General features: G+C 57.3%; 1 protein-coding gene, 1 long non-coding RNA gene and 1 other non-coding gene across 11 annotated transcripts; 1 reads left to right on the top strand and 2 right to left on the bottom strand.

Annotated features, from left to right (window-relative positions):
- Positions 1-1,980: 1,980 nt before the first annotated feature.
- On the bottom strand, positions 1,981-6,582 carry LOC118920501 (uncharacterized). 6 transcript variants are annotated; one of them, XR_008996681.1, is made up of 6 exons: positions 6,505-6,582; positions 4,863-5,846; positions 3,992-4,073; positions 3,540-3,825; positions 2,745-2,826; positions 1,981-2,152 (listed from the first exon to the last, which is right to left on the bottom strand). It is a non-coding gene; the product is annotated as an uncharacterized LOC118920501 (long non-coding RNA). The 6 variants fall into 6 exon arrangements; XR_008996682.1 differs by having other exon boundaries at positions 3,540-3,696; positions 4,722-5,846; XR_008996679.1 differs by having other exon boundaries at positions 4,722-5,846.
- WDR5 (WD repeat domain 5) lies at positions 5,726-25,227 on the top strand. 4 transcript variants are annotated; one of them, XM_036901435.2, is made up of 15 exons: positions 5,726-5,856; positions 6,523-6,610; positions 8,467-8,655; positions 9,394-9,502; positions 9,795-9,868; positions 10,219-10,308; positions 10,530-10,619; positions 10,917-11,000; positions 14,658-14,713; positions 18,048-18,094; positions 20,164-20,239; positions 20,991-21,024; positions 21,298-21,372; positions 21,949-22,036; positions 23,274-25,227. In XM_036901435.2, exons 3-15 carry the CDS (start codon positions 8,575-8,577, stop codon positions 23,372-23,374), a joined length of 1,005 nt encoding a protein of 334 aa, XP_036757330.1. In that variant the 5' UTR covers positions 5,726-5,856; positions 6,523-6,610; positions 8,467-8,574; the 3' UTR covers positions 23,375-25,227. The 4 variants fall into 4 exon arrangements, with proteins under 4 accessions (XP_036757330.1, XP_057355187.1, XP_057355188.1 ...); XM_057499204.1 differs by having other exon boundaries at positions 8,495-8,655; XM_057499205.1 differs by lacking the exon at positions 5,726-5,856 and having other exon boundaries at positions 5,945-6,610; positions 8,495-8,655.
- Positions 25,228-26,691: 1,464 nt separating this feature from the next.
- Positions 26,692-26,817, bottom strand: LOC118920990 (U6atac minor spliceosomal RNA). The gene has a single exon (XR_005028148.1). It is a non-coding gene; the product is annotated as a U6atac minor spliceosomal RNA (small nuclear RNA).
- Positions 26,818-27,245: the final 428 nt, after the last annotated feature.

Below are 27,245 nucleotides of genomic sequence, written 5' to 3' on the forward strand. Positions count from 1 at the left end.
TCTCCAAAATGCCATGGCACAATGTCCCCAGTCACTTCGATCACCCTGCAGAAGGTTCCGGTATCTGACATGGCATGACTGTTCCACCTCTTCCTCTGGGGATGGACATCTAGATTGTGTCCATTATTTCATCATTATAAATAGAGCTGCCATGAGCGCCCTCGGGCAGCCTGGAGCCCTCCACAGCTGTTCCTGAGGGAGGGGCCTGGAAGGGGTGGCCGAGCCCGTGGTCTGAATGGGCCCTGAAGTCCAGCTTTCACTGTGGCTTTAGGGACCATGGTTCTATTATTTAAGTGCCCTCTCCTGCCCTCGTAGTCCCTCCCCCTTTGGTCCCCGAGAGCTTTCACATGAGCCCCTCGGATTGACGGGGAATCGATGCCTGGGATTGCAACTATCCAGAACCATCCACAGCCTGCCCTCTCTGACCCGACACAAAGGCCGTGATTTGGAGCCCGCCCCCACTTTCCACAGCAGCCTTGCAGCGGGCCGCGCTGGCCGCCAGGCTGGGCTAGGGGGGCCTCCCGCGAGGCCGGCTCCTGCAGGAACAGGTGCAAGTGAGCCAGGCAGCCAGCCAGCCTCCAGAGGCTCCGGCCACATTCCCTGCGGACGGACGTGCAGCCCTCTGCCGCTTTGGGGGATTAAAGAGTCCAGTGGGTGGAGGAGGGAACGGGTGGGCAGGCGGAGGGGACGCCCAGGCTGCTGGGGGAGCCAGGGACGGAGAGAACCGGCCTGCAGCTGGCCGGAGGGTGTGCGCCTGGGCAGGGCTGGACTTTGGCCCTGGCTCTCCCTGGTCAGCTTTTCTATTTCAGGCTGGTTGCTCCTCCCTTAGGGAATTCTCAGCGAGCTCTGGGAAACCCAGACGCTCAAGTGCTGGGTGGACCAGCTCTGTGTGCACTTCCCCCCAGCAAGGGCTGCACCCCAGGCCGGCACACTGCTGGCGTCAAGGTCACCTCTTTCCCCAGGTTATGTATCCCCATCGAGAATTTTCCCACCTCGTGACCCAGTCAGGGCTCCTGGATCTTATCCCACAGAAACAGCCCGAAGTCATGAAAGCCTGGGACCTACCCGGACATGCTCTGAGGGCTCCCCAGCAGTGCTGGGAGGGTGACAGAAAGTGCCCCATGAGGCCACATGGGAAACACTAGCGATGGCTACCAGCGTCATGGCAGACTCAAAGCAGCTGTGCTGACAGCTGGGGGACTCGGCATGTGCCGTCCCCGGGGTTCCCAGGGCACTTGGAACACATGGTGGTAGGTTCTGGAGGCCAAAGGAACAGGTCCCGCCCCAGCTGTCATTTGCTGCATGACCCTGGGCAAGTCGTGAGGCTCTCTGAACCTCCATTTTCCTCATCTGTAAAACTCAGAATTGCATACAACTGTGTGTGGGATTTAATGAGACTATCAAAATGCCTAGATGAGTGAAAGGCACACAGTAGGTGCTCAGGAAGACCAACTGTGGTGGTTTTTAATAACATGGACAAATGGAAATAGTTTGACAAGACAGGGCGACACAGTTGGGACAGTAGCAGTTGATTTACTTTCCTAAAAAATGAGTCTGTCAACCTTACTGCACAACTCTGCTCTTCCCCGCCCCCGAGAAAAGTCTAAGGCATTTGAAGCTCTGCTGGCCTTTGGACCCCTGATCGCCATCTGCCTGCACAGGAGGCACTTCTTTCCCACTTGTAGGGACCCCTCTCTGACCAGGGGAATTATGCCCAGATCGCAGTGGGGAGATTTGCAGACCGGAACAGGTGGGGCCTGTTTTTGGAGGTGGGAGCCACATTCCAGGGATTCCAGCTAGGCAGCCACCCAGAGTCAGGCTGGTGCCCTGTGCACCCAGCACCACCTGGAGGGGGCTGTCTGGGGACACCAAGGCCTGGAGTCCATGAAGGGGAAAGGCAGACAGATTTAGCTGTGGGGACTTTGAAGCAAGTGAGGATAGGTTTAAATCCAATAGGAAGTGAAAGCAGATGTTGCAGGATTCATTCATTGGGAGGGTCTTTATTGAGTACTTGCTGTGCACCCCCCTGCCAGCAGGCACTGCAGCCTGGATGGGCTATCGCTGCTCCCGTGAGCCCACAGTAGTGAGCAAGGGCAGGAAGGGATGGGAGCCTGGGTTCTGGAGGAAGGCTTCAGGTGACTGTCCTGGCTCCCTGCAAGGACAGACTTTCAGCTCTAAAACGGAACAGTGCCGGGGAAAATGGACAGCCAGTCACCCTAGAGATGGGCGACCTAGAGGTTGGCTTAGAGACAGTGGTCCCAGGATGGGAGGCGACGCAGGGGAAATACAGCTGGGGGTGCTCACCGGCTGGGGGAGGAAGGCCCTGAAGGGATGGGTGCGTGCGGGAGGGGGTCACATGGGCCAAGGCCAGGGAGGGAGAGAGTTCAACATCAGGAGGATTCCCCCAGAACACAGTCCATGTCAGGAGGTGACGCATTCTTCCTGGCTAACCTGCCCTTTCTGTACCTGGGAAACTGAGGCCAGGGGAAAGAGAAGGACAGGGGCACCGTTAGGACTAGAAACGGCTTTCTGGATGGCAGGGCTGAGGGCAGCCAACCTGACTCAGGGTAGCTGAAGGCCCGCTGGGACCCATGGGGCGGTGGGCGAAGGCCTGTCCTCATGGGCCACGGGGAACTGGGGGGAAGGGAGAGCAGAGCCCAAGGAGGGGGAAACAGGGACATACATCTCCCAAACCAGGGAAAAGGTACCAGGGGCAAAAGAATTTAACACAAAACAGCACTGACCTGGGCTGGTGGAAGCCCTGGGGTCTCTGGACAGCATCAGCTGCCCCCTGGAATGGTGGTCCCGCGGAGGCGGCCGTCCTGTCTGGAAATCCGGAGAGCAGCTCCTGAAAGTCCTGCTGCGGGGCACCCCCTGTGCCCCTGTCTGCCACGACCCTCCCTCCTCCACTGCCACTGGAATCCAAAGCTCTGTGCTTGGCCATTGAAGGGCTGGTTCTCCCCACCCAGCTGCTGTCTGCTGTGGGGCCATCGCAGCATTCCTGCCACCTGGTCTCTCCCTCTGCCACTGTGCAGCCAGCCCTTGGGTTTGGCAGTCCACGTCCCTGATGAAGTATTTATTGCTAGGTGACAAAATATGGTTTTTCAAGCTTCAAGTCCTATTAGAAGGTGGTATTCTTAGTTTCAGCTCTGTCACTGCCATAGACCCTTGCTGACTGTTCCTGCTGACAGTTTGCTCTCTTCTTTGAATGCCCTCAGCACTTGCTTCACTCACTCATCCATCCATCATCCACCCACCCACCCATCATCCATGCACACATGTATCCATTATCCATCCATCCATCTACCCATCATCCTTCCATCATCATGCATCTATCCATCTATTAATCATCCATGCATGCATGTATCCATCATTCATTCACCTATTCATTTAATCCATCCATCCATCCACCCACCATCCTTCTTTCATCCATGTATCTATCCATCCACTCATCATTCATCCACGCACACATCTACACACCACCTGTGCATGTATTCTCTACCCCTCACCCATTCATCTGCCATCCACCCCACTGGCACCTCTGAGCGGGTTGTGAGGTCTGGTGGCTGGGAGGGCAGGTTCTGCCTTGAGCTAGTCCTGACTTCATGCTGTGCCCACTGCCTGTGGATCCGTGGGCAGCTTCTCAAACTCTCTGAGCTTTGGTGTCTTCATTGTGAAAAGAAACAAAGGCATCCACTTCTCAGGTTTGTTGTGAAGGTGCCAGAGGTAACACGTGTAACAAACGTACTTGAGAATCAAGCACACAGACGCTCCTCCTTGGCCTCCTCTCATCCCATGCCACCCGCCAAAGACACTGGGACAAGCCTAGTGGAAAGATCCGGGTGAGTGGGGACAGTGCCCAGACAGGCTCATACTATCTGGTTGATGGGACAGCCTTGAGAAATATATTTATAAAAAGTATTCACAGAGACAGGTTCATTTACAAATTAGCTCCCATTAGCCAAAGCACAGGTAATGGTAAAAATCATACCTCTGTAATGTTTTCCCTTTCTCTGTAGTTTTTATTCACTCTCCCATTTCAACCTGTGATTTTTCTGAGCTGGACGTCATTACTGGAGGGATACAAAAGGATTTAAATCTTAGACAATAGAGCAAATCACCTGTTTAACTGCTCTACCTGCTGTTATTTGGTTTCAGGATTGTAGCTATGACTGCAGGGATGGATTGCAAAACACTCCACAGAGTTAAGAGGGTTTTTTGTTTTTTACTGGAAGATTCTATCTCTGGGTGTGTGTGTGGGAGGGGGGGCAGGAGATGAGAACAGTTTACCTGGGAACCTGGTTTTTCTGAGTTCTGGGATCAGGATCTCTATCCTGCTCTTCCTGGAGGGTTGGAGAGTTGGGAGTACTTTTGATTTGGGCTGGGATCTGGGGTGCACAGTTTGAGGGTGGCGTTAGGTTAGAGGAGGAGGCCAGTCTGGTAAACTACATCAGCAGTTTGGATTTGGACCCAAGTGCAATGGGAAGGCAGTCTTAAGTCTTAAAACAGCAGGGGACAGATCAGAGATGGGGTTTAGAAGTTCTGACTGCACTTCAGAAAGGTTTGGAAAAGCCCAGCTGGGAGATGGGACCAGGGTGGGATGGAGAGAAGTGGATGGTTGAGAGCTGAGAGGTGATGGGGGGCTACCTCGGAGGGCTCCTTTCCAGCCGAAAAGCCAAGCAGATGAGATACCCTTCTTCATTCAGAACTGGTTTTATTACCTTCCATGGACACTGCCTCTGGCACCTGGGCATCTGGCCTACCGTGAATAGGCCTCCTGGGCACAGAGGTCCGCAGGGAGCTATGCACTTTGAAGCCCCTGCATTCCCCTTGGGAGGGGAGCTCCTATAACAAAGACGCACCTCGGCTCCCTGGGCATATCCATTTCAAATGCTCGGTCCTCTTGTCTGCACTGGTTCCTGCTGATACCACAGTGGGTGTTCCTAATTTTAATGGGAAATAAGGGACATCATCTTATCCTACCCACAGGCCTCGGTTGGAGAAGCGGAGACCACGGCCACTTAGAAGACTCTTAAGACCCTAAGAACAAAAAGGGGAGCAGGCGTGCGTTACTGGGGGGCAGCGCACAGGGTTCAGGGCCAGAGCCCGGCTCCAGCCTCTGCCTGTGCCTGGAGCCCTCCTCTCTGGGCCGACTCCCCACCCCCCGCAATCTGTCACATCAGGTGACGGTGCTGTGAGGGCTGACTCCGGTGGGGGGCTCAGCAGCGTGGCAGGCGCGCCCCGGGCGCTGGGCAGGGAAAGCGGGCGTCCAGGAGGCTCCGCGCAGGCCCTCCGTTGTCAAGTGGCCAGGTGCGGGTCCCTGGGCGCAGGGGGGTCCCGGGCTGCAGCGGAGACACGGCGGGAACTCGGCCACGCCGGGCCCAGACGCGTGCGCCGCCGGCACTCGGGGACGCCGTCCTGGAGGGCGGTCCCAGAAGAGAGGGTAGGGCCCGCCGACCCCCAATCCTGAAGCGGCGCCCCTGCAGGGCTGGCACAGGTTGTGAACGTGCGAGGGGCACCGAGCACTTTCCCGTAGGTACTTCAGGTTCTGGAAAGTTCAGGAGCAGACGGGCCCGCACCGGCCAACTTCAGGGTTAGCGCTTTTCAGCAAGAAGTCCGCGCAGCACCTGCCCCTTTAAGGCGTTGGGCCTGCGCGAAGGCTTCTGCTCCTCGCCGCTCCCCGTAGCGCCCCTCCTAAACGCCGGCTTTGTGCGCCCGCCCCTCCCGACGCCGCCCCGCCCCACGCACGCGCAGGCGCACTGCCGGCGCCACCCCTGCGCAGCCTCGTCGAGCTCGGCCCGGCTCCCGCCCAGGCGGCGGCGACGCGACGCCACGAGCGCCCGCCGCTCCCGTCAGGTAAGCGCGGCCGCCGGGCCGGCGAGACGCTCCGGGGCGTGGCGGGGACAGCCGCGTCTCAGGCTGCCGAGCCGCCGCACGTGTTCGGCGGCCTGGCCTCGCTGGCCCTCTCGGGGCTGCGTCCCCGGCTCCCCGCCTTGCCTGCGGGGCCAGCCCTGCGCCCCCGGCCCCGCCGCGCCCCCTCCCGGAGCCCGCCGCGGCGGTCCTGTGTCCCCACCCTAAACGGCCCCCGCAAGCCTTCTCCGAGGCCGGGGTTCCCCGCCAGCCGCCCCCCCGCCTCGCTCTTCCCCGGCGGCCGAGTGACAAGCCCTCAGCTCGGGGGACTGTGGCTTCTGCAGCCAGCGTGCATCTCGCCTTGTTCTCTGCCCCTCCAAAGAGAGACCCCAGGCCCATCGGGCCAGACCCACCCGCCTGCTCTTTTCTGCTGCAGAAACGCCCCCCACTCCGACCTGACGCTCACTCCTCTGCCCGAGGCTCCATCTCTCCCGAGAGGCCAGGGCGGGGTCCCCAGGTGCAGGGCCGCCGTCTCCAAGGGAGAGGACACCCCAGGCTCCTGCTGGGGAGCCTCAGACTACTTCTAGACGAGTCTGCAGAGCCATTTTGGGTGATGTAAGAGACGCTCCCCCCCCCCCCCCAGCCTTCTCATACCCGTTTCTGCCCACCCAGGTCCGTTTAACAAGCTTGTGGGACTCTCTGGCAGGTGGTGTGCTGGACACTGCCTCTGAGATTGGCCAGCCCCCCGGAAGGCAGATAGGTAAGCTGGAACGGAGGCGTTTCTCAGAGTTGAGGTGGGGAGAGCGGCATTCCCCCACTTACCAGGTAACCTCCTGAGTTCCCACAGCTGGGTGGCCCGGTCTGCATTTTACAAGCACTTCAGGAGAACCCCTGGCGGTTCGGGAGGCTTGGCCTTAGGTGCTCAGGCTCACCTGGGCGAAAAGTCTTTAGGGGTTAATAGGTAGCATGTGCTCTGAAGGCCGACTCCAAATCGCCTTTCCTGCAGCCAGATGGTATTCACCTTCTCGGACCCTCCCTAAGGGGCTAATTCCTAACCAGCTTCTCAGTTGTCTCAGAAGGACTGTTGGAAAGAATCACCTGCGTGTTTATGGAAGATGTAAATCACTCCCTCTTAATCTCTTACATTGGAACTTGTGTTGACTCAAATTGTATTAAGTGGTGAGCTGGGTTTTTGCATGTTAATTGTTTTGCTCCCCGAAGGGTTGGGCACCTTTTTTTTAAGACTACTATTATATCCCCTGGTCCTCACCTAAGGGCGGCCAGTTTGTGGGAGTCACGCCCCACCTCCTGGTGGGTCTCAGTGTTTATGTTGAAAGGAACTGTTTTGGGCCTCCAGAAATGTCCTTTTCACCCCAAAGGAACCCTCTTCTGTTTTCGCTGGTGTTTCTTTCTGGCAGGCCACAGGTTGCACTTGTCTCAGGTCTAACGTGGTCTGGCTTCCTCAAAGCTGAGTTTCGTGAAACAGACTTTCCAGCTCCCTTCCTCTGCTTCTCTTGCCCCCACTTTTCCAGCCCACCCCAGGGAAGGCAGCACTGGGCTAACTGGCACGGCCAGGTTATCCTAAAGGTAGGCACCAAGTGGCTTGCATTTACGAGCGCCAGCTTTTGTGCCAGCAGTTTGTCCCCTGGTGGGCTTATCCCACCTGGCTCTGTAGGTACTTGGGCTTTGGGTGCAGGTGGGCCAGGTTCCTTGCTGCAGTGTGAGAGCTCTGAGTAGCCAGTTGCACTTAATTTCCCCTCCTCCTGGATGAAGACTTTGAGACATGCTCTTTTGTGCTGGTTTACATGTCACCTGGTGTGGTAAGGAGCCTGTGCTTGCAGTTTTAAACACCCAGCTAGAACTTACAGTGTGTCAACTCATAAGATTAATAGTGGCACTAGCTTCTGGGGTTGAATGGCCAGTGCTGTTTGCAAGAACACCTCGGTGCTCCCCCGTTGAGCAAGCTTTCCCTGGTTCACATTCTGCTGGTGTGTGTGTCTGTCAGGCGCGTCCAGGCGAGGGTCTGTTCCTGTGTGGAAGAGAAGTTGCTTCCTGTGCAGCCTCTGGGTAGCTCCCCTCAGCTCGGGGGGTCCTAACTGAGGCAGCCTCCCCTCCTGTGCAGTGTGAGTCTCTGCGCTTGCCAGCTGTGTCGTGCAGATTCCTCCCAGGGACAGCCTTTCCAGCAGGCAGCCTTCTGGCCGTGGCCTCGTGTCTGTAGCCTGCACACAGGGACAGTGAAGCCTGGGGAGGTTGGGCCACTGGGGGCTGTTAGCACGGTCGCATCTCTTGGGATACATCTGAGAAGTTGGGTGAGTTCCCGAACTTCTACACCCTGAGGTTCAATCTTCTGTTTCCTGACAGGAAGCCTTTGGTGGTCTGTTTTTTTAGGGTATCAAGGACTTTTTGAAGGAAATTGCACTGTGTGTGGGTCACAGAATAGGAAGCCCCTTAAAGGGGAATCTTTGACTATGACCACATTACAGAAGGTCCAGGAGCTGGCTGCCTCCACACGGCGTCTGAGGAGCGCTGGCTCAGGCTGCCAGGCTCAGTAAGGTGTCAGTGCTCTTTTATCCATTCCCTGGAAATTAATTTTGAAAATACTGTTTGTTGGCCTAGGGCCCCCACTGTAGGTTTCTGTTAGCAGACAGCTCTTCCCACCGAGCCTTCCGCTTGGAGTGGTGAACCTCTTGGCGCGTGTCGCCCTGTCCGGTGGGCTTCAGAGCCATGGCAACGGAGGAGAAGAAGCCAGAGACCGAGGCCGCCAGAGCACAGCCCACCCCTTCGTCATCGGCCACACAGAGCAAGGCACGTGCCAGGGCCTCCTGGGGAACTGCCAGGGACACATAGGCGGGACGATTCTGGAAGTATAAATTTAGGACCATAAGTATGTTTGCCCTTCTCAGATACTGCTTGTGTGTGTGCACTGACTGCACACCCAACCGGTGCTTGATGGGTCTTGTTGGGATTCCCAGACCTGTCCCCTGGGGAGGGGGCTTATTAGCAATATGGATCCTTGGTCCTGATTGTGAGAGTCTCTGTGGGACCCAGAAAACACCTCTTACTATGCACCCTGCCCCGGCCCCACAATTTTGCTGCCGGGGCAGGTTTGCAAATGCGTTCTGTAGATGACAGGCAGGGAGCAGAGGCTTTACTACGGCAGTGAGCCTTCAGTTTTGCTTTGGGGAGGCTGCAGTGGCATGAGGGCAGGGGTGCTGCTGGGACTTGTGTGATGCAGTGGGTCAGATGGTCAGGTGCATTGGGTGGGGCAATGCCTCGAGGGGCTTTGCTGTTTATACCTGGGGTGCTGGAGGCTGCAGGAGAAGCAAAGATTTTGAGGGGAAGTACTGAGCTCCAAAGTAGACGTGTTCCATTTGAAAGGTGACGTCCCAGACAGGGTTCCAGTAGGTGCTGGGAAATAGACCTGGAACTCAAAAGATAGGTCTGGGGTTGAAATTAAGCTTTGGGACCCAAATCCAATCTGGCAGTCTGCTGAGCTGGGCAGTGCTGGTTACTGTTTAATGACTAGCGTCGTTTCTTCAACAGCCTACGCCTGTTAAACCAAACTATGCTCTCAAATTCACCCTGGCTGGCCACACGAAAGCTGTGTCCTCTGTGAAATTCAGCCCGAACGGGGAGTGGCTGGCAAGTTCGTGTAGGTATCTGGACCCCCAGCTGCCAGAGGCAGTCTCCCGGGAGGGGGGGGGGCGGTCCACTTCCTAGAGCTATCCCTGTGCCGGGGCAGCCTGCTGTGTCCCTGTGTGCTGGATGGCAGAAGTCACTGCCTGGTGGAACTGCCTATTGCCACTCTGAAATGCCAGGGCTAGGGGCACTGGCCACAGGGCCTGAGGATTGGCTGCCCCAGCATGGGCATGTGTTGTGGAAAGCCCAGATTTGGGATTGGGGTCACTAGACTACCCCAGTTCCTTTGTATTTCTTTCTTTCAGCTGCTGATAAACTCATTAAAATTTGGGGAGCGTATGATGGGAAATTTGAGAAGACTATATCTGGTCACAAGCTGGTAGGTCTCATGCTGCACACTGAGGTCACTGCGGGCGCCGTGGCTCCAATAAGTGCAGGTGGGCGGGTCCCTCTCTCCCGCAGGTTAAGATGTAAATCCCTCCCCGCCCCCCGGGAATTTGTGGGTAGTTACTTGACTCTTGTTTTTTAAGCAAATACTTGTGACCTTCTCAGACAAGTTTCTGCCCCACTGGGAGGCCTGGCAGAGCTGCAGGGGCTCGTGTCTCTGGGGCCTGTGTGTCAGCACAAGCTAGGGGACCCTGGGAGGAATGGCGGGCATACTTGACTTTGGGTGGATGTTTGGCCTCTGCTGTTTGGTCCCACTGGGTGGTGACCCTGTTTTCTCCTTAGGGGATATCAGATGTGGCCTGGTCGTCGGATTCTAACCTCCTCGTTTCTGCCTCAGATGATAAAACTCTAAAGATATGGGATGTGAGCTCGGTAAGCCGTGGTGTGTCTCCCTCCCTGGGGCTTGTTGTGGGTGGTGGAGGGACGCTGTAGCGGATGCAGAGTTGTGCTTGGGGATCACCAGTCACTGGCAGCCTGCTGGTAGGCAGATGTGCTGTCCAGCTGTGCAGGGATAGGCCTGATGGTTTTAGCCTGATGCTGAAATTTGGGGAAATAGCACTGGGGTAACTGAGTTTAACAATGCTTGGTTTTAGGGAAAGTGTCTGAAAACCCTGAAGGGACACAGTAATTACGTCTTTTGCTGTAACTTCAACCCACAGTCCAACCTCATTGTCTCAGGCTCTGTAAGTACCCCTGCCCCCTGGGTGGGAGGGGAGGGGTGAGTGCTGGTCCCCCAGGTGGGAAGTAGGGGGGAGCTCTGTCTTGCTTGGTGCGAGGAGAGGGGTCAGTGCTGGCCCTCTGCTCAGCCCACCTCCCCACCCCCGGGGGTGCTCATGCATCTGAGGGGGCAGGGGGCATGGCGGGTGAGTGCTGAGTGGTTTAGTGCTGCCTCTGAGTGACAGGCAGGTCTTGGGGTCCAGAGGGTCTGTCATTTCCCCTCCTCTCTATAGAATGGCTTTAGTGTCTCCTTTTGTCTGCAGTTTGATGAAAGTGTGAGGATATGGGATGTGAAAACGGGGAAGTGCCTCAAGACCCTGCCTGCACACTCAGACCCCGTCTCAGCCGTAAGTGCCTCGGAACTTGGGCGGTGCTGGTGCCCAGCACACTCGTGATGTTCCCCCAGTGGGACAGCATGATGCACAGAGATGGGTGCTGGGGACCGCGAGAGGTCTCGCGGCCATGCCCTTGGAAGGGCAGCCAGGTGCGGGCTGGGGGCGGGTCCCTGAGCCAGATCTTCAGGGCAGGTAGGGCAGCCAGGCTGGGGGAGGGCCCGTGGCTTGGGAAGTGTAGCCAGGGATGCAGTGTGGGTTTTGTGTGGAGTTGATCTGACTGGTGGGGTGTGGGTGGGGAGGCCGGGTGACCCGGGCACGGGGGAGAAATCTGGGAGGTGGAGTCCCGCGAGCACTGCATGTGGACCATGTCCTGCCAACATGCGCAGCATAAATGTACACATTCAGCTGCGCACCGTGCCACGATGTGCTCCTGTCCATCAGCAAAGGGCCTGGGGTGGCTTCTTAGCCAGGTTTCCATTCTGAAGAGCTGAAGGAGTCATGTGTAAACAGGGTGCTCATTCTTGCCCAGTGTAGGACCCTGCCCACTCCTAGAACCATGCAGGGGACTGATTCTAAGCATTTCCAGGCTTGGAAGATCATTTTGCCAGGCTGAGACCCCCACCGGGCCCTGACAGGAGGGCGCAGGGCACATGCTGGTGGAAGTGGGCTCGTGGGCTCCTGCCCTTGGGCACGGCCCTTGCTGTGCAGTCACAGCGAGTGCCTGGGGCTCCGAGGGAGGTGGCATCCATGTGGTGGTGTGCTCGCAGGCCTGGCAGACACTGTGCTGGTGTGGAGTCCCGGTCGAGCTGACTTGGACACGGTGTGGCAGATGAACACGTGTGACGTGATCAGGAACTGTGTGGAAAGAGCTCTGTCTGCATTACAGTGACGGGGGACGGCTGAGAGGGCCTCACCTTAGACAGTGGCAGGAGTCCAACATGTGCTTATTTTATGAAAAGGCAAGCAGATGTAGCAAGCAAGTAGAACAGTCTCCTGCGCCCCCTTCTGGGCCAGCTGCAGGTAGCTGGAGCCCCCCCACCCTCCAGGGGCACTGGGGTCTAGTGTGGAGCTTCCAGCATGCTACCGCCTCAGTAGCAGTGTTACTGCCCACGGCTGCTGTCCTGCGGCAGTCTGTCTGCTTCAAGAATGTTTCCTGGCATCTTCCGTGTCCAGAAGTGCCACCTGTGACCCCAGACCACTGGTACCGGCGCACTTGTGGGTGGTGGCAGTTTGCCAGTCACCCAGTGGATGCTGGTGTGTAAGGGTCACAGTTACATGAGGAGTGCCCCGAGCATCTTTGCTCAGCATTGCATGCAGTATGGCAGCTTCTGCAGCATGAACATAGAGGGGTGCACTGTGTCCTAGCCTGCGCAGGCTTTCGGGCAGACGTGTTGAGGAATCAGGAGCCTCAAGGCTATTGGTCGGTCTTCAAGGCTGCCGGCTTCCTCCCTGTTCCTGGCCTTCCTTCCGCTTGAGTCAGGCCACTGTCCTGTCTTGCTGGACGACTCCTCTTAACCAAAGGCCCCCTGCCCCCTTCTGCAGCCGTGGACCTGTGCTTCTCCTTGTGCACCTGCAGTCCCTGCTCAGAGCTGCTCAAGCTCACGTGTCTGCCAGGGGTCGCTTCCGCAGAGCTTTGATACCTGTTTATTTGAGCTGAGACATGGCTTCCCCACTAGGTTCTGTCTTGTCTTTTTTATTTGTTTGTGGCACTTAAATTTTTAGCTTTCTTCTAGAATGTAAGGTATGGGCTGTATTGCCTTGCTCACACCTTGAATGGGAAACTTGTGCTGCATATGCCAGTGGGTGATGTTTGGATGTGGTTGGGAACAAAGCAAACCATGGAGTTGGTATTGCAGGTTTTAGGGACTCATGTCAACTCAATATTGTCTAGCATAGTGGCCTCAATATTTTGCAAATTCAAAGAAAGGGGGGAATGTGGCTAGAACAGTTGCTGTGCACCACAAAGACAGTCACCTTGAAAGGCCGGTGAGTGGATGGCTACAGTTAAGTAGCTGGTGCTGCAAGACAGTCTGTGAGAACACTGTGGGAGTAGGACGGAAGAGGGGACGCCTCTGAGTGTCTGCCCAGGAGCCTGGCAGACGGGGCTGCCGGCGCATGGGGCAGGGTCGGCGAGCCCCGGCTGAGACATGCTGTACGTGCAATATGCTTTCAGGTTTGGAAGACACAGTAAAACAAAATGATGTCAAGTATCTCGTTAATAACTGAATATTGATCACAGGTTGAAATGGTGTTTTGGATAGGTGGGGTTAAATGAAATCAAGTCAGTTTCACCTGTACTTTTCTGCTGCAGCTACTAGAAAGTTAGAAACTGCACAGATGGCTCAGTGTCCTGGGGTCTAGATCAGTGGCCATCCAGGTGTGGCCCTGGTGCTGTGGCGCCCGCAGCGCCCGGGAATAAGAGAAGGGCGGCTCTCTGGGGCTGGCCTCTGCCCTGCGGAGCCCTCCGCTGCTCATGGCTTTGCTCCCAGGGCTGTTGGCAGCATCTGGGGGCGTTTTTGGTTGTCACACCAGATGCTATTGGCATCCTGTGCATCAAGGACAAGGGCTCTGCCACACAGAAAAGCCCCATAGCAGAAAAACTCACCAAAAAGCCATGAACAAAATGTCAGCAGCGCCAAGATTGAGGCCCTGGTCTGGACGGCAGAGGCGAGTGCCCTCAGCCCCGTCCTGTCCCCGACCCACTGGGGGCTGCCTTGTGCAGCCTGGTCTCACGGAGGAAGTGCATCACGCAGGACAGTTCCAGGGAGGTGTTATTTGTGGTAAAAGGATTTATCCTGGCTGTAATCTGCCCAGGACTTGAGAAAATTTATGATGAACTCAATTCCTGACACAGTTACTCCTTTCATTTCCACTAAGATTCAACAGGAAAAATGGAAAAACCCAGAGGTACATGAGTTACAAGAAGGGGACTTGTCAGGTTGCAGTTGGTTCATGAGAGTGTCTCTCTCCTGCCCGTCGTGGGCAGAGCTAGGCGTTCAGTGATGTAAACGGTGAGGAAACACCGTGGGCAGCCATAGAGCAGCAGCCGTCGGGAGGTGTGCAGCCGCCGGGGTCTTGTTTCCTTCTCACCTGGAAAGCTGAGCTGGCTCCAGCGTTCCCAGTGCTGAGCGCCGTGCATGTGGTGCCGGGGTCCCCGCGTCTGGGATTCGGGGTTCTCGGGCTGTCAGCAGGCAGGGATGCGTGAGTGTGATTCTTGGGATGGTTACTGGGTAAGTGGGAGGCTCTCTCCTTAGTGTGGAGGCGGAGGACGCCCTGGCCAGGCTGGCCTCCCAGTGGCGCCCGTCTGAGGATCAGCTCTGGCAGCCGTGGGGCCAGTGGTTGGTGTGCATGTGCAGGAGTAAGTGGTTTAACTGCTCAAGCTGTGTTTCAAGGTCGGTTTCCTTGTGGTTCTGTCATCCCTCATCAAACAGTCTGTTGGGACAGCCAGTAGGTGATGATTTTACCCGTGTTGCTCACCTTTGTCTGTTCACGTCTTCAGGAAACGAGTAGATGAAGCGGATGAGGGCTCTGGTGTCTGCTTGTGTGCCACCAGGCGCGCCGCACCTTTGTCGCAAGTGCCATGATAGGAGGGCTGCTCGGGCGGGACGCAGCCTGGGTCGGTGACTTGCAAGTGAGTTTCTTTTTCTCCTTCCCCTCCTCCATCCTCAGGTTCATTTTAATCGGGATGGATCCTTGATAGTTTCAAGTAGCTACGACGGTCTCTGGTAAGTGAAAAAGTTTACTTGGCTTAGTCAGCAGGCATTTATCACAGGCCTCCTTGTGTGCGGTTTCAGCTGCGGGGGGCACAGCATTTGGCACTGTGGCTAGGCTGCAGGTGGATGGAGGGGCACAGGGTGGCTGCGGGCAGACCGGCAGCCTGGCAGGGGCCTAGGTGTGCTCCTCACTCTTGCACACCGGACATGGGGCGATTCCTGGAGTGCCTGCCTCAGGCCCCCTTGAGGTGTCCCCACCCCGAGCAGAAGCAGAGGAGGGGCGCACGGTCTTGTGCGGAATGTCCAGGTCCTCCAGGTGGGCGATGCTGGTAGAGCTGGGGGGCCGCAGGTCAGTGGTCGGGGCTCTCTAAGAGAGCATGGGGGAAAGCCTTTGGTGGGGGCAGGTGTGGCTGCAAAGCGTCAGGCTGTGTGGAGGGGCGGCGGCGCGGCCTGTTGAGGCCTTTATGTCGGGGTGGGGATGGTGTGGTGGCCACTGGGAACTTTCCAGAGGGACACAGGAAATGTGACTAGAAATTAGTCCATGTTCAGCAGGGTAAAAAGACAAAATAGAATAACAAAGAACATATGAAAACAAAGAAGAAATGAAATATAACATACTGAGTTTTACAGTATGTTTACAGTATGTGTACAGTACAGGTACACACCACCTGTACCAGAGGCTGTGGAGTTTGGGTTAACCGTCTGACTTGTTTTCAAGAAACACCTGAAACAAGGCAATTAGTAAGGCTTGGAAAAGAAGGGTGGGCAGATAGAAAGTAGAGAGCAGTTTTAGCGAGATCGGATTGAAAGGCAGAGCATAACCAGGGAGAGGGTGCCACAGAGCAGGCCAGGTGCAGTGATGGAAAAGACCAGGCGTCCGACGCCTCTGTGCGTCCAGCAGCCAGCGGTCAGAGAGCACGTGTGAGCCTAGAGGACTGTGCAGATGTCGGCAGACTAGGATCTGGGGCTCGGCAGAGCTGAATGATACCACAGCCTGCTGGCTGGGTGTGGAGTGTATTGTGTGCTGCAAGCAGGAAGTGGTTGTTTTCTTGGGAGCATGGAACAGTCTCAGGGTTGCTTGTGGACCAGCTCTAAAAGCTTTCTAATTAGAAAACAAGCACACCAAAAAATAGAAGATTTATAAAGTTAAAAGATGGAGAAGGGGAAAATAATAGTAAGATTAAAATGAGCTATATTCTTAATATGGCCAATAAAGTAGCCTTTATAAGTTTGATAAGGAAAAAAGAGCAAAGATGAGCAAGATTAAAATAGAAGGGGTGTGCCCCCCCACCAGCCGGCTGGGCTGGGGAGCGGGATCAGTCACCTTCCTGAGGTGACGGGGTGGGCGCTAGAGACCTGTAGAGACTGATCCCCAGGGAAGGGACTGGAGAAGGGGTGTGAAGGTCTAGATGTCACCCTGGGAGCCAGCTGGTGGCAGACAATTCCAAGCTGTGTGAACCGTCCTGACCACTCAGAAGCACGGGGAGCCCCCAATTCAGCTGTGGGTCTAGCATAACCTTACTCCCTGAGCTTGATGGCTAGTCCAGAAAGACCACAGGGGACGCTTCACTTGTGAACACCAGTGTCAGAATTCTGAAGAAAGTGTTGGCAAAGGTCTGGCAGTGCATCGGAAAGCCGGCCATGGCTGGGAACGCGTCGTGAGTAAAGGAAGACCAATGTGATAAACGCCTGGACGCTGTTCTCATTACATCAGCAGGTCAGAGGCCAGCACCCACACCTGTTTCATAGAGATCAGGTGCCTGAGAAAACCTGGCAGCCATTCATTCCTAAGGAAAGCTCTGCAGAGCAGGCCAGTATTGTAGGCTGTTCACCAGAACCAGTGAAGTTCCTAACAAGTGGACCCTCAAAAGCCACTTCTATGAAAATCAGGCAAACAGGCACACCTTTCCCCCATTTTCAGTGTTTCAAGTTTCTGGTTAAGTGATGAGAAGAAAAAAGTGATTGTAAGAAACTGGATGGAGAGTTCTCTCTCTTTGTAATGATACATTTGTATGCTTTTTAAAAGTTAAGTACAATAACGGCACTTGACAGATATCCACTCAGCACTTGTAGCAGCCCTGTGATGTGGGCATGCGGCTGTCACCACCCCATTTTTCAGTTGAGAAACTGAGGCAGGGATAAACACTTGTCCTCATCTGGTAAGTGACAGCCAGGATCTGAACCACACATCAGGCTCCATAGTCTGGCCTCTGAGCCACCAGGCCCTTCTCTTTAGAAACACGGCTGAGTATTTGGCAAGGTCAAAGTTGGAATGGTTTTTCTCTGTATGAGGAGTTGCCAGGTAGAGGATGAGAACAAGTTCCCTAGTTGGTAGCAGCACAGGTGTTAGGACACAAGAAAGAACGGGACCCACGTGGAGAACAGGACCAAATGTAGCCAAGGGGACATACGTAGAGCGTCCTGCCCGGGCTGGGCATCCTGAGCAGCTCCGTTCAGAACCCTCCGTGGAGAAGCAGTAGTGGAGCTGCATGGCCGACGACTGAAGGCACACGGCAAGGAGGGGCTGCCATTCTGGGCGTGAGCCTGAGGTAGTCTGCTGTTGCCTCGGGGGTGACAGGTGCAGGTGGCCCACATGGGGTGCAAACCCAGTGCCCAGGAGCTGCCCTCAGAGGAGGGACCTGGCAGGGCAGGAAGGGAGGAAGGTGTTGGGAGCAGATGGGAGCAACCGTCTGGCGGGTGGTGAGGCGGCGCTGTGGCTCCAGAGGCTCCCGTCAGTGGCTGGAGCAGAGACACCTGGGGAAGGAGCAGACAGGCCAGGGCTGCCCCTCGGAGATGATCTGAAGTTTGCGTACCCTTCGGCCAGTGCCCCTGCTGCTGGGGATCTGTGCAAGCATGGCACGTCTGCTATGTGGATGCTTCCAGAACGTGGCATCTCTGGGCGAAAATCAAATGTCCGGAGTGGAGCAGTGTGTTCTGGGAACAGTGGCTCTTTGAATTAAGTCCTGCTGCTGAGCTTAGAGGGATGTCCAGGAGATTGTGTACGAGACTCTTTGCTAGTAAAAAACAGCCACTCCCAAGTGACCGCCTGGGTGGGCTGTTGAGGGGCCTGCGGGGAGGCCACAGGGAGATGGGTCGGCTGCTGGCATCCTCCCTGTGGCCAGGAGGGGCGGAGGGCCCCGTCGTGTTCCCTGGAGGGAGCGTGCTGAGTGGCTGTGTGAGTGTGCTGTGCTGTTCTGGCCCTAGGACGTGAGTAGTTGTAGAATGAACGGAGCAAAACAGTAACAAACACTGCACAGAGACCTGACATCTGATCAAGGATGTAGAATATGCCAAGCAGCTCGTTTTAAGTTGCTTTTTAAAACTTTTTTTTTTTTTTGCCTTGCAGTCGCATCTGGGATACGGCCTCTGGCCAGTGCTTGAAGACGCTGATCGGTGAGTGCTGCCCCACTGCTCAGTGGGCCCCCCAGCCTGTCCCCTCCACCCCATGCCTCCCTGGCCCCGCCCTCCCCTGCTCCCTCCTGTGTCCTGCCCGCTTCTCCCTGTGCCGTCTCCCCTCTGGTCTGGGGCCCCTTGGACCTCCCGCTGGTGCCTGGCAGATCCCTGGTCCTCCTCCCCAGCCACAGGAGCCTCTGAGCGTCCCTCAGGGGGTGTGACCAAGCCCCTGCCCTAAAGCGGCCTCCTCTGCAGGTAGTGCCTCGCGGGGTGTGGAGGAGCCTGCAGGCCGACAGCATGAGACAGCAGGGTTCGGGTGACAGAGGGCAGCCCTTCCTGCAGGCCTGGACCTCAGGAGGGTAGAGTCCTAGGTGGATTATTGTTGGGGCTGTTCTGAGAAGGCGGCTGGGAGGGTCTGGAGGTTCAGTCAGTTTCTGCCCTGAGGAGGAGCCCAGGTAGATGGCTGTGGGCTGGGCCCCCTGGAGCAGGCGTGCTGTGCGTGAGCTTGCCACCCCCCACAGCAGCACAAATGTGCTCCGGCGTGCCGGGGCAGGTGTGGGCAGGGCTGCTTCCTCCTGTGGCCGCTCTCTGGCCTCCGCACTGTGTCCCCGTGCTGTGCCCTTGGGCCCCAGCTCTCCTCTCCTTATAAAGACGGGTCAAGTTGGCTTAGGGCCTCAGTAACAGCCTCATTTAATTTAAAGGTTCTGTCTCTAGATACAGCCTCGGTCTGAGGTCCTGGGGTTGGGGCTTCTATGTGAGAATTCGGGGAGGGCCGTGGTTCAGCTCACAGCAGTGGCCCATGCGCTCTCCGTGCTTTTCGAGGCCTCCCTGTTGGTTACCTCTGGCGTTCGGTCTGCAGCATCTTCCCCCAGTGGCCCGTGCAGCCGCCTCTGCCCCATAGAAGAGGGCTGACGCCCTGCTTCAAGCACTATTATGTTCACATATGTAATCCTCGTGGCCACCCGGCAGCCAGGTGGGAAACGAGGCCCAGAGAGGTGAATTAATTGACCTGGCCGGTAGCAGGGTTTGGGGCCGAGCTTGAAGCTGTCAGCATCAGGAAAGAGGCCCCCGCCCCTGCCCCATGTCTGCTTGCAGGTCTAGGGAGTGGAATTTCCTGGACTTCGTTCCACATCCCAGGGCTGCTCTGGAGCAGAGCCTGGGTCCGAAGTACCAGCTCCGTCCTGCCTGAGTCACTCGGGCCTGCCTGCCTGGGGCGGTCCCCGTGCCCTGATGGGGCCGTGCAGTCTCACGCCTTCCCCTGCCTTTCCAGTGTCTGGGACCAGCTGGAGGGAGCAGAGGCCCCCGGCACGTGGCAGCCGGGCACAGGCCTCCCCAGGTGGTAATGCAGGATGCCACTCTTCCTGGTGCTCGGGGCACACCAGCACCCCTGCTCCCCCAGCTGCACGACCCCTGAGTTCTCTGCGCACACAGGGGAAAGGCTGCCTCTGGGTGTGGGGGTCACAGTGGTGTCACGGGGCTGACTGTGCCAGCCTCAACAGGGTTGCCCACCCCTTTTCAGCTGAATGAGGGGGCTCTGACCCAAACTCCTGGGGCGGTTGGGGGTGAGCTTTAGACCCCGAGTGTCAGAAGCAAGGGTTGGGAGAATACCAGGAAGGCTGTTTCTCAAGGGCATTCATGTACCAGGATTTTTACCCAAGTCTCTCCCGTAGTGGTCATAGTTTCCTAGTTCAGTTGGGTATTTGCAGACTTTATCCCACGTGAGGAAGTTTTCGAGTCCTCTTATGATACCCCGTGTTGGTGGAAGGCTGGGCAGCCTGAGTGATGTGCCACAGGGCCTTTGCTCCTAAAGCCTTGGGTCAGAGGGCTGGTGAGCAGCCCCTGCCCAGGGCCCAAGGAGCCAGGGGCTCGAGCGTGTCCTGGGACTCTGCTCATGATGGGCACTGCGTGGCGGTGAGGGGAGGTGTGGCCAGCTTCACAGGGACTCTGGCTGAGGGTGGGGGTGGCACCGGTGGTAGTTCCTCACTGGAGGGTCGCGGGTGGCCATGGGGGCTGCAGGCCTGTCCTCCAGCAGAGGCCCAGAGCCTGGGTGTCCCCGTCTGTTCCTGCAGACGACGACAACCCTCCTGTGTCCTTTGTGAAGTTCTCTCCGAACGGCAAGTACATCCTGGCTGCCACCTTGGACAAGTGAGTGTTCCCGCCTCCCTGTGGGCGGGCGCTGGGGGCCCGCTTCCTTCCCGCCTGGGCTTCTGCTGGGGGCTGAGCCTCACGGCGGAAGGGTTTGGGCCCTGGTGTTCTCCCACGCGACTGTGTGGCCAGGGCAGCCCCTCCCCGACAGGCCCTCCGGAATGAAGGGGTAGGTTGGGGGTCCCTTGGCCTCTGTGCTGCCTTCTGCCTCTGCCCTGGAGCTCCTGGATTTCACCCCAGCAAACTCTGGGGCAGATTCTGCTGCGGGACCGTCACCCTGTCCGGGAGGCCCTGTATGCTCTGGCTGCCCTGTGTGCCCCTGGGGCTGCACTTGGGTCTCAGGCTTGTTGGGAGGCTGCGTGGTCAGCGCTTGGCCTTGTCGGCTTCCTGTGGGAGGCAGCAGTGTGGCCGCTGAAACCTGCTGGGTCTTCTGGACCCGCGATGCCCGCGTCCCCTCCTTGCAGGAGGAATGCAGTGACCGCCAGCGACCCCACAGCTTCCCTGCAGCTGCAGAGCTTCATAGTTCTGTCTTGGAGCTACAGCGCTGGGGCTCTCACTGTGCTCTTGGGTGTCCTCGAGTCGCTGGGCACTGCGTCCCTGCCGCGCTGGGCACCCGCGGGAGAGGGTGAGCGGGCTCTGGCCCCTGGCTTTGCTCCAGGAGTGAGAGCGGCAGAGTGGAGCGCGAGGCAGCGGCCACGCTCCTCGGAGAGGCTCCCGGCGGTGTAGCTGACTCCCCCCCTCTGCCTTCCAGCACACTGAAGCTCTGGGACTACAGCAAAGGGAAGGTGAGCGGCCGGGACGCGGCCCTGGGCTCTGGTCTGGGCGGTAACAGCGGACCCAGAGCCGTCCTCACTGGGCTGGCTCGGTGCACGTTTCCCTAGCTGGGGATCTTGCAGATGGCCAGTCTGCAGGGTAGAGGTTCAGCCGTGTGGGTCTGTGGGACAGTGTGTGGAGTGCTGTTCGGATTCAGCATAGGGGTCCGTCCAACCCGGGGGACGGCCTGGAGCACGGGCAGCGGGGAGCTGTGACTGGGCGCTCAGCTGCCTTTGCCGTTCCAGTGCCTGAAGACGTACACCGGCCACAAGAACGAGAAGTACTGTATATTCGCCAACTTCTCGGTTACCGGCGGGAAGGTGAGTCTCCAGCTGGTGTGGCCCCCTCCTGAGGCGCCCGTCGCAGGCTGCCGTATACTCCCGGGGCTGCTCTCCTGGACCCCTAGTAAACGGGAGCCCTCTGTCTCCCTGCTACAGTGAGGTTGCTGTGGGAAGCGTCGGCAGCTTTCCGCGTCTGCTGCTGGGCTCCCCTACTCTGAGAGAGTTGCTCGCTCTGAGGCCGGCTTCCCGAGTCGGGTCCTCGTAGGCCGCTCTGTCCCGAGCCCTCCCTGCATCTTTCTCAGCTGCCCAGTCCTGGGAGGTTGGCTGGGAGTAGATGATGAAACGGAGGTGACACGCACCCTTAGCAAACGGTGATTAAAGACACGCAGAAGATCCTGCAAGCCGCCCGGTGGTGTGTGGGCCCTTGCGTAGCTGAGGGCAGAGCTGGCTTTGCTTGGGAGAGACGGAGCAGGCCGTCCTGGAGGAATGGGAGCTTAGTGTCTTGATCTCAGCCAGAAGAGGGGGCGTGCGTTCGGGGGGGCCGTGATTCTGCTGTGCCTCACAAATGCATTCTGACCCGGGCCCTCCTCCTCATCTCCCCACTGTCGGTGCTAGTGGATCGTGTCTGGTTCCGAAGATAACCTGGTGTACATTTGGAACCTGCAGACAAAGGAGATTGTACAGAAGCTACAGGGCCACACAGGTGAGTGTGTGCAGGCCACAGGCCACATAGACAGTGACAGTTTTTGCAAGAAACAAAGCATGGCAGTGTTTTGCCACTTGCTTCCACCTCCTCTTGCTTAGCCCCTTGCTAGGGTGGGGGCCGCTCGCTGTCTGTTCGGGAGCAGCTGGGGAGTGGTTTAGTCTGAGCTCCCTGCTACCCGGGTCCGGCCCTGGCTTTAGCCTCTCCACGCTCATCTCGGCTTGGCTGCCTTGAAGTCCACGCAGGCTCTGTGGCTTATGTGACACGGCCCGTGCATGTGTCTCACATTGGCTGAGTGCCGGGAGAGGCTCCCTGTCTGTTCTGGAAGTTCTGGCTCCTCGGGCTATGGCCCGTTTCCCTGCTGCCCTTACCTCCGGGGGCTTCCCGTGCTGGCCCGTCAACAGCGGGCGGCCCTCATCGCCCCAAAGGCTGTGCTGCTCTGCTCTGCTGAACCCTTGGAGGTGCGATGAAAGTGCTATGCTGTGTCCCGTAGGATCAGCCCGCCCGCCAGGCACAGGGCCGGGGCGCCGGGGCTGGCACTGCGCTGCCTGCCTGCGGGCTCCACGTCCCGGGTGTGTGCTGTGTCCTGTGCTGGGGTGTCCCGGTTCCCACGTAGGTTGTGCACTCACAGGCTTGTCTGAAGCCACACAGGGAAGGGGGAACGTTTGGGTTTTAGTTCATATGCAGGCTATAAATTCATCAGCCTGGCTGACCCCCAGTTCCAGCTCATGAGAGCTGATACCCTGCCCGGGGGGACTTGCCTCATGGTGACAGCCTGCTCCCACGGAGCATTTGGGGCTCAGCAGTGGTGGGCGGCACTGGGAGCAGCATGCCTCTGTCCCAGCAGCATGAGGCCCGCCCTTGGGGCCGGCCCTCCCCCAGCCACTGCTGCCCAGCTCAGGGCCGGGGCCCACGGAGCCAGACCACTGGCCTGCATGCTGCCGTCCTGTCAGCAGACGGCCTGGCACTCAGGGGCCACTGCTTCATGCAGCCTTCCCAGTGCAGATGTCCCCTCTTGTCACCTGTTCTCCTGCTCGGTCTCCACCGGGCTGTAAGTGGATGGTTGAGTGTGGGCAGAACACTGCTTGTCGCTGTCGGTAAACCCTGAGTCCTCGTTACCATGACGGCTGGGGTGAGGCCAGGGGGTGCTCTTGGGGCTGGGTTGCAGGGGAGGTGGCCCTGGGATTGCAGGGGGGTCTCTGCACCAAGGAGGGAAACGTTCTCGGCTCTGTTTCAGATGTTGTCATCTCGACGGCATGCCACCCGACGGAGAACATCATTGCTTCGGCTGCGCTGGAAAATGACAAAACAATTAAGCTCTGGAAGAGTGACTGCTAGGGTGACCCACGGTGCCGCGGGAGGGGCTGTCAGGAGGCGGACCGGATTGGCAAGCAGCGGGCGTCTCCCAGGCCCCTTGGCCCAGGCCTGGGGGGTCGGGAGGGGCCTGGATTGAGCAGAACTGCCTCTAAAGACGGCCTGGCTGAGGGAGTGTCTACCACCTGGAAGTTCTAGAAGTTGCTGATGACATTTCTTGCCAATTCCTCTCATGCTGTCTGGGGAAGAGTCCCTAGTTTGTATTGTGTTCAAAAAGTCAACAAAAATTTTTAATTTTTTTATTACAGAAGGGTGAAGTTCAATTTGTCATGAATTGTTTCTTTCCAGTAAGTGTTCTGTACCGTTGCTTGTACTCTGTTGCTGAGTGCAAGTGCTGGGACCCATCACCGTGGCCTGTCCCCGCCCGGCTGCCACAGGGGTAGCCCGTCTGCTCGCAGTGGCTCTTGGGACAGGGTCCCCGCTGTCCCCAGCTCCTGCCTGTAGGATTTGTGTTTTAAAGTCTTTCTGGAAAAAACAGCACTGTAACAGGTTATTTCCATGTCCAAACCTTGTGTATCTCGGGAGTTGGTAGTTCTGTGCCTGTAGTGTGATGATGATGGCACTCGGCAGCGGCGTGAGCTGTAATAAAGTGTAGGATTTTGTGCACAGTTGTGGCAACTGAGTCCTCATGTGAAGCTCGTCTCCACTGGGCTTTGTTACAAAGGTTGTACAGTGGGCAGGAGGTCAAGAGGATTTTTCTCCAAAGACACCCCAAATGCTGCACCCATTTCTGTCCTGTGGAGCGTGGAGCTGCCGGGGAGGACAGGCCCTTGTGGGCTGATAGCATAACTATGGAGGCAGGGAGTGGACCCCTCTGGGAAGGAGGTGGATGTTCTTAGTTGATGAGCCAGTGACCCTGGCCTGTTCTGTGGAATGGCACACGTGGCTGGCGAAGGCTTTGGCTGGGCATGAGGTGCACAGGCAGACGCCCACCTCCTGCTGCCGGCTGCAGGACCAGCAGGCCCCTTGGACTCTGGGGGCCCAGGAGCTAGCTCCTTACTGGGAGCTGGGTGTCCTCCACGGCCTTGCCCACCCCGTCAGGCTCAGCCTGCTTCAGTGGGGTCGCCTGAGTGCCTGGCCTCCCACAGGTGGGGTGGTGGGCTGGGGCTGGGCCTGCAGGGCAGGGGGTTGTAGCTGCCGCCCGTCCCTGACCTGCCAGCAGCGAGGGCTCTGTGGTGGGGCTGCTGTGCCAGGGCAAGGCTGAGGTGCAGGAGGTGCGCCCTGCTGGGAGCTGCTGCTCCGGCTCGGTTTGCAAGTTGAACTAGCCCAGGCCTCAGCCAGCTCTGCCTCCCTAAGGCTGGGAGTCCCAGGCTCCAGGGCTCTTGAGCAGTGCTGAGTTGGGGGGCAACCTGCAGGGCTTCAGCTGGACAGGGCCTAGCAGAGAGAGGCAGGGGTCTGCCCTCAGCCAGCTTCCTGGGAACACTAGAGGAGGACCATTAAAAGGCACCTGGCAGTGAACCACCTGCTGTCTCCCCATCCTCGGTGGAAGTAGATGCATAAATGGGTGGTGTGTTCCAGACGTGAACTGCCACAGTGCAATGGGTTCAGCACGGCCTGGGACCACAGTGCAGCTCTTTCGTTGGGAAATGAGTGAAGGTTGTGTGTGGGGGGGTTTTGGTGGCTTGGGATTTCTTGAGGCATTGAGGGTCTTTTGAGTTCTTTGGTTCTGGAGTTACAGCTGCCTCTGGGAGGAGAGGGGCATGTATATGGAGTGTCGGATCCTTGAATATAGTTTATTTTTTCTACATTTGAATTCTCTGTTGTAGATTTATGTAAAAACACATTCTCTTTTTGAAATAAAGTTTTCATGTCTTGTACCTCTGTTCCTAAGAATGTTTTACCTTAACATGTAGCTGTCGGGGTGGGGGGCAGCTGACAGCCCTTCACTGCTTGCAAGCCGTGGGCCCTGTAGGCTCGCATACTCTGGCGGAAAGTTCGTGGTTTTTAAAAAACACCCTTTCTTTGAAAGTTACATATTTGTGCTCATTATTGACAATGTAAAATAAATGGGCAAAGATGATAAATCACCCAAATTATTACTGCCACTAACACTTTGGGGAATAGCTTCTAGTATGTTTATTAAGAACAAACCCTTTTTATTATGGAGCATTTCAAATGTGTATAAAAGGGAGAAAATCCTCGTGTTCTTGTCAGGCACTTAAAGCGCCTCTTGTGTCCCTTGTCCCTGGTAATTTTGGTGTAAGTCCTGGACGGTTTATTTACACAGTGAGTGCACAGGATCAAGGTAATTCTCCAAAAGTATACTTCAGTAGCATTTTCACACTTAAAACATCGTATAATCAAACATCCGATGTCCGGGTTTCCCCAGCTTAGTCTCTTAGAAAAGCGTATGTGTGCACACACGCACACACATGCACACACGGTGGGTTGAACCAGGGTTCCATCAAGGCCTTACCTGCGGTTGGCTGGTAGAACCCAAGCCTGGTTTAAGCTCCAGGGTCCCCGTTCTATCCTTACCGTATGTGGAAACAAGCTGCGGACCCTCTTCCTGTGTCCCCTTCCCTGCCAGCTGGTGCTGAGAGCTGAACGCTGGCCAGACCGGTCTGCTTTTTATCCAGAACGCTTAGTGGACGGTGCTTTACGCACTTTTAAGCAGTAGAATTCTTGTTTAGGTCGGTTTAATTTTGATAAACGTCTTTCTGGAACCCTAACAGCCCTGCATTTTAAAACGGGACAGAGTGCGCTCTGGACACGAAGGCGAGGAGGCCCCCTCTCGCCCTCTGGGTTGTCTTTCTGGGGAATTCCGCCTGTGGGGACCTACGTACCCCCTCCCGAAATTGGCGTGCAGGCTGCCGGCACGCGCTGCCCAACCTCGGGGACGCCCGCGGGCGGGCTGTGGGCCTCCCGTGCCGGCCGCCCTCTGCATGCTGCTCCGAGCCTGCGGGAAGGGCTCATTCTGCCGAGCCGCCGAGGAGACGCGCGCTGCCCGGCCCGAGCGGGGCGAGGAGGGCGGGGAGCTAGCGCCCAAACAGGGCGGGGCCGTGACTCCCGGGAACCACGCGCACGTGCCGAAGGCCTTACCGAGCAGACCTGTGCGGTGTGACCTCCGGTTCAAAGTCGAGTTCACACACCGAGCTCCCATGGCGACATGGAAGCCGCCAAGAACTCAGACGGGTCCGAAAGTGGAAGAGATGGTAAAAACCCAGTGGGCAGCGGCGCCTCGACCCGCGGTCGCCCCGGGCCGCACGGGGAGCAGCCGCGGCCGCCCCTCGCGGGATGGCGCCAGGTTGGCGAGCAGCCCGCCCCAGCTTGCTGCGGCGGGAAAACAGTGGTTAGATGCCACGAAGTAGGTGGCAATGCCTTAACCGTATGCGTGTTGTCAGGCCCGGGGGCCTCTTCCATCCTTGTCAAGGGGAGTGCTAACCTTCTCTCCTTTCATACAACACGGTTCCGTTGCTGCGCGCGCAGACTATTTAAGGGCCCTTCGGCGCAGCACTTTACGCTTACGGTGACTGGGGGTTTGCGCTTCAGCCAGACACGCCGATGAAGGCGCCAGCCAAAACTGGGAGTTCGCCACAATTCTCATCAAATCGTTTATATTCAGTGAGCGTGGTCGTCACCATTCTCATCAAATTATTTACATTCGGTGAGAGCGTGGAGGGGGAAACTTGTCCTCCTTTTCCGCGCTCTAATGTATTCATAACACCAGCCAATCGGAGGCTGAGAAGAACACCTGGAGGTTCCGAGCGTCCTCCGGGAAACTAGATTCCCCCGGAAACAAAACAGGCTCGGCGCGTACTTCCTAGGGCTACACGCCTCCAGGACGGTCGGGAAGAGGCTCGGAACTTCCTGCGGAAATGCAAGTAGTTGGTAG

The sequence above is a fragment of the Manis pentadactyla genome, chromosome 3, assembly GCF_030020395.1.
Source record: "Manis pentadactyla isolate mManPen7 chromosome 3, mManPen7.hap1, whole genome shotgun sequence".
Lineage (NCBI taxonomy): Eukaryota > Metazoa > Chordata > Mammalia > Pholidota > Manidae > Manis > Manis pentadactyla.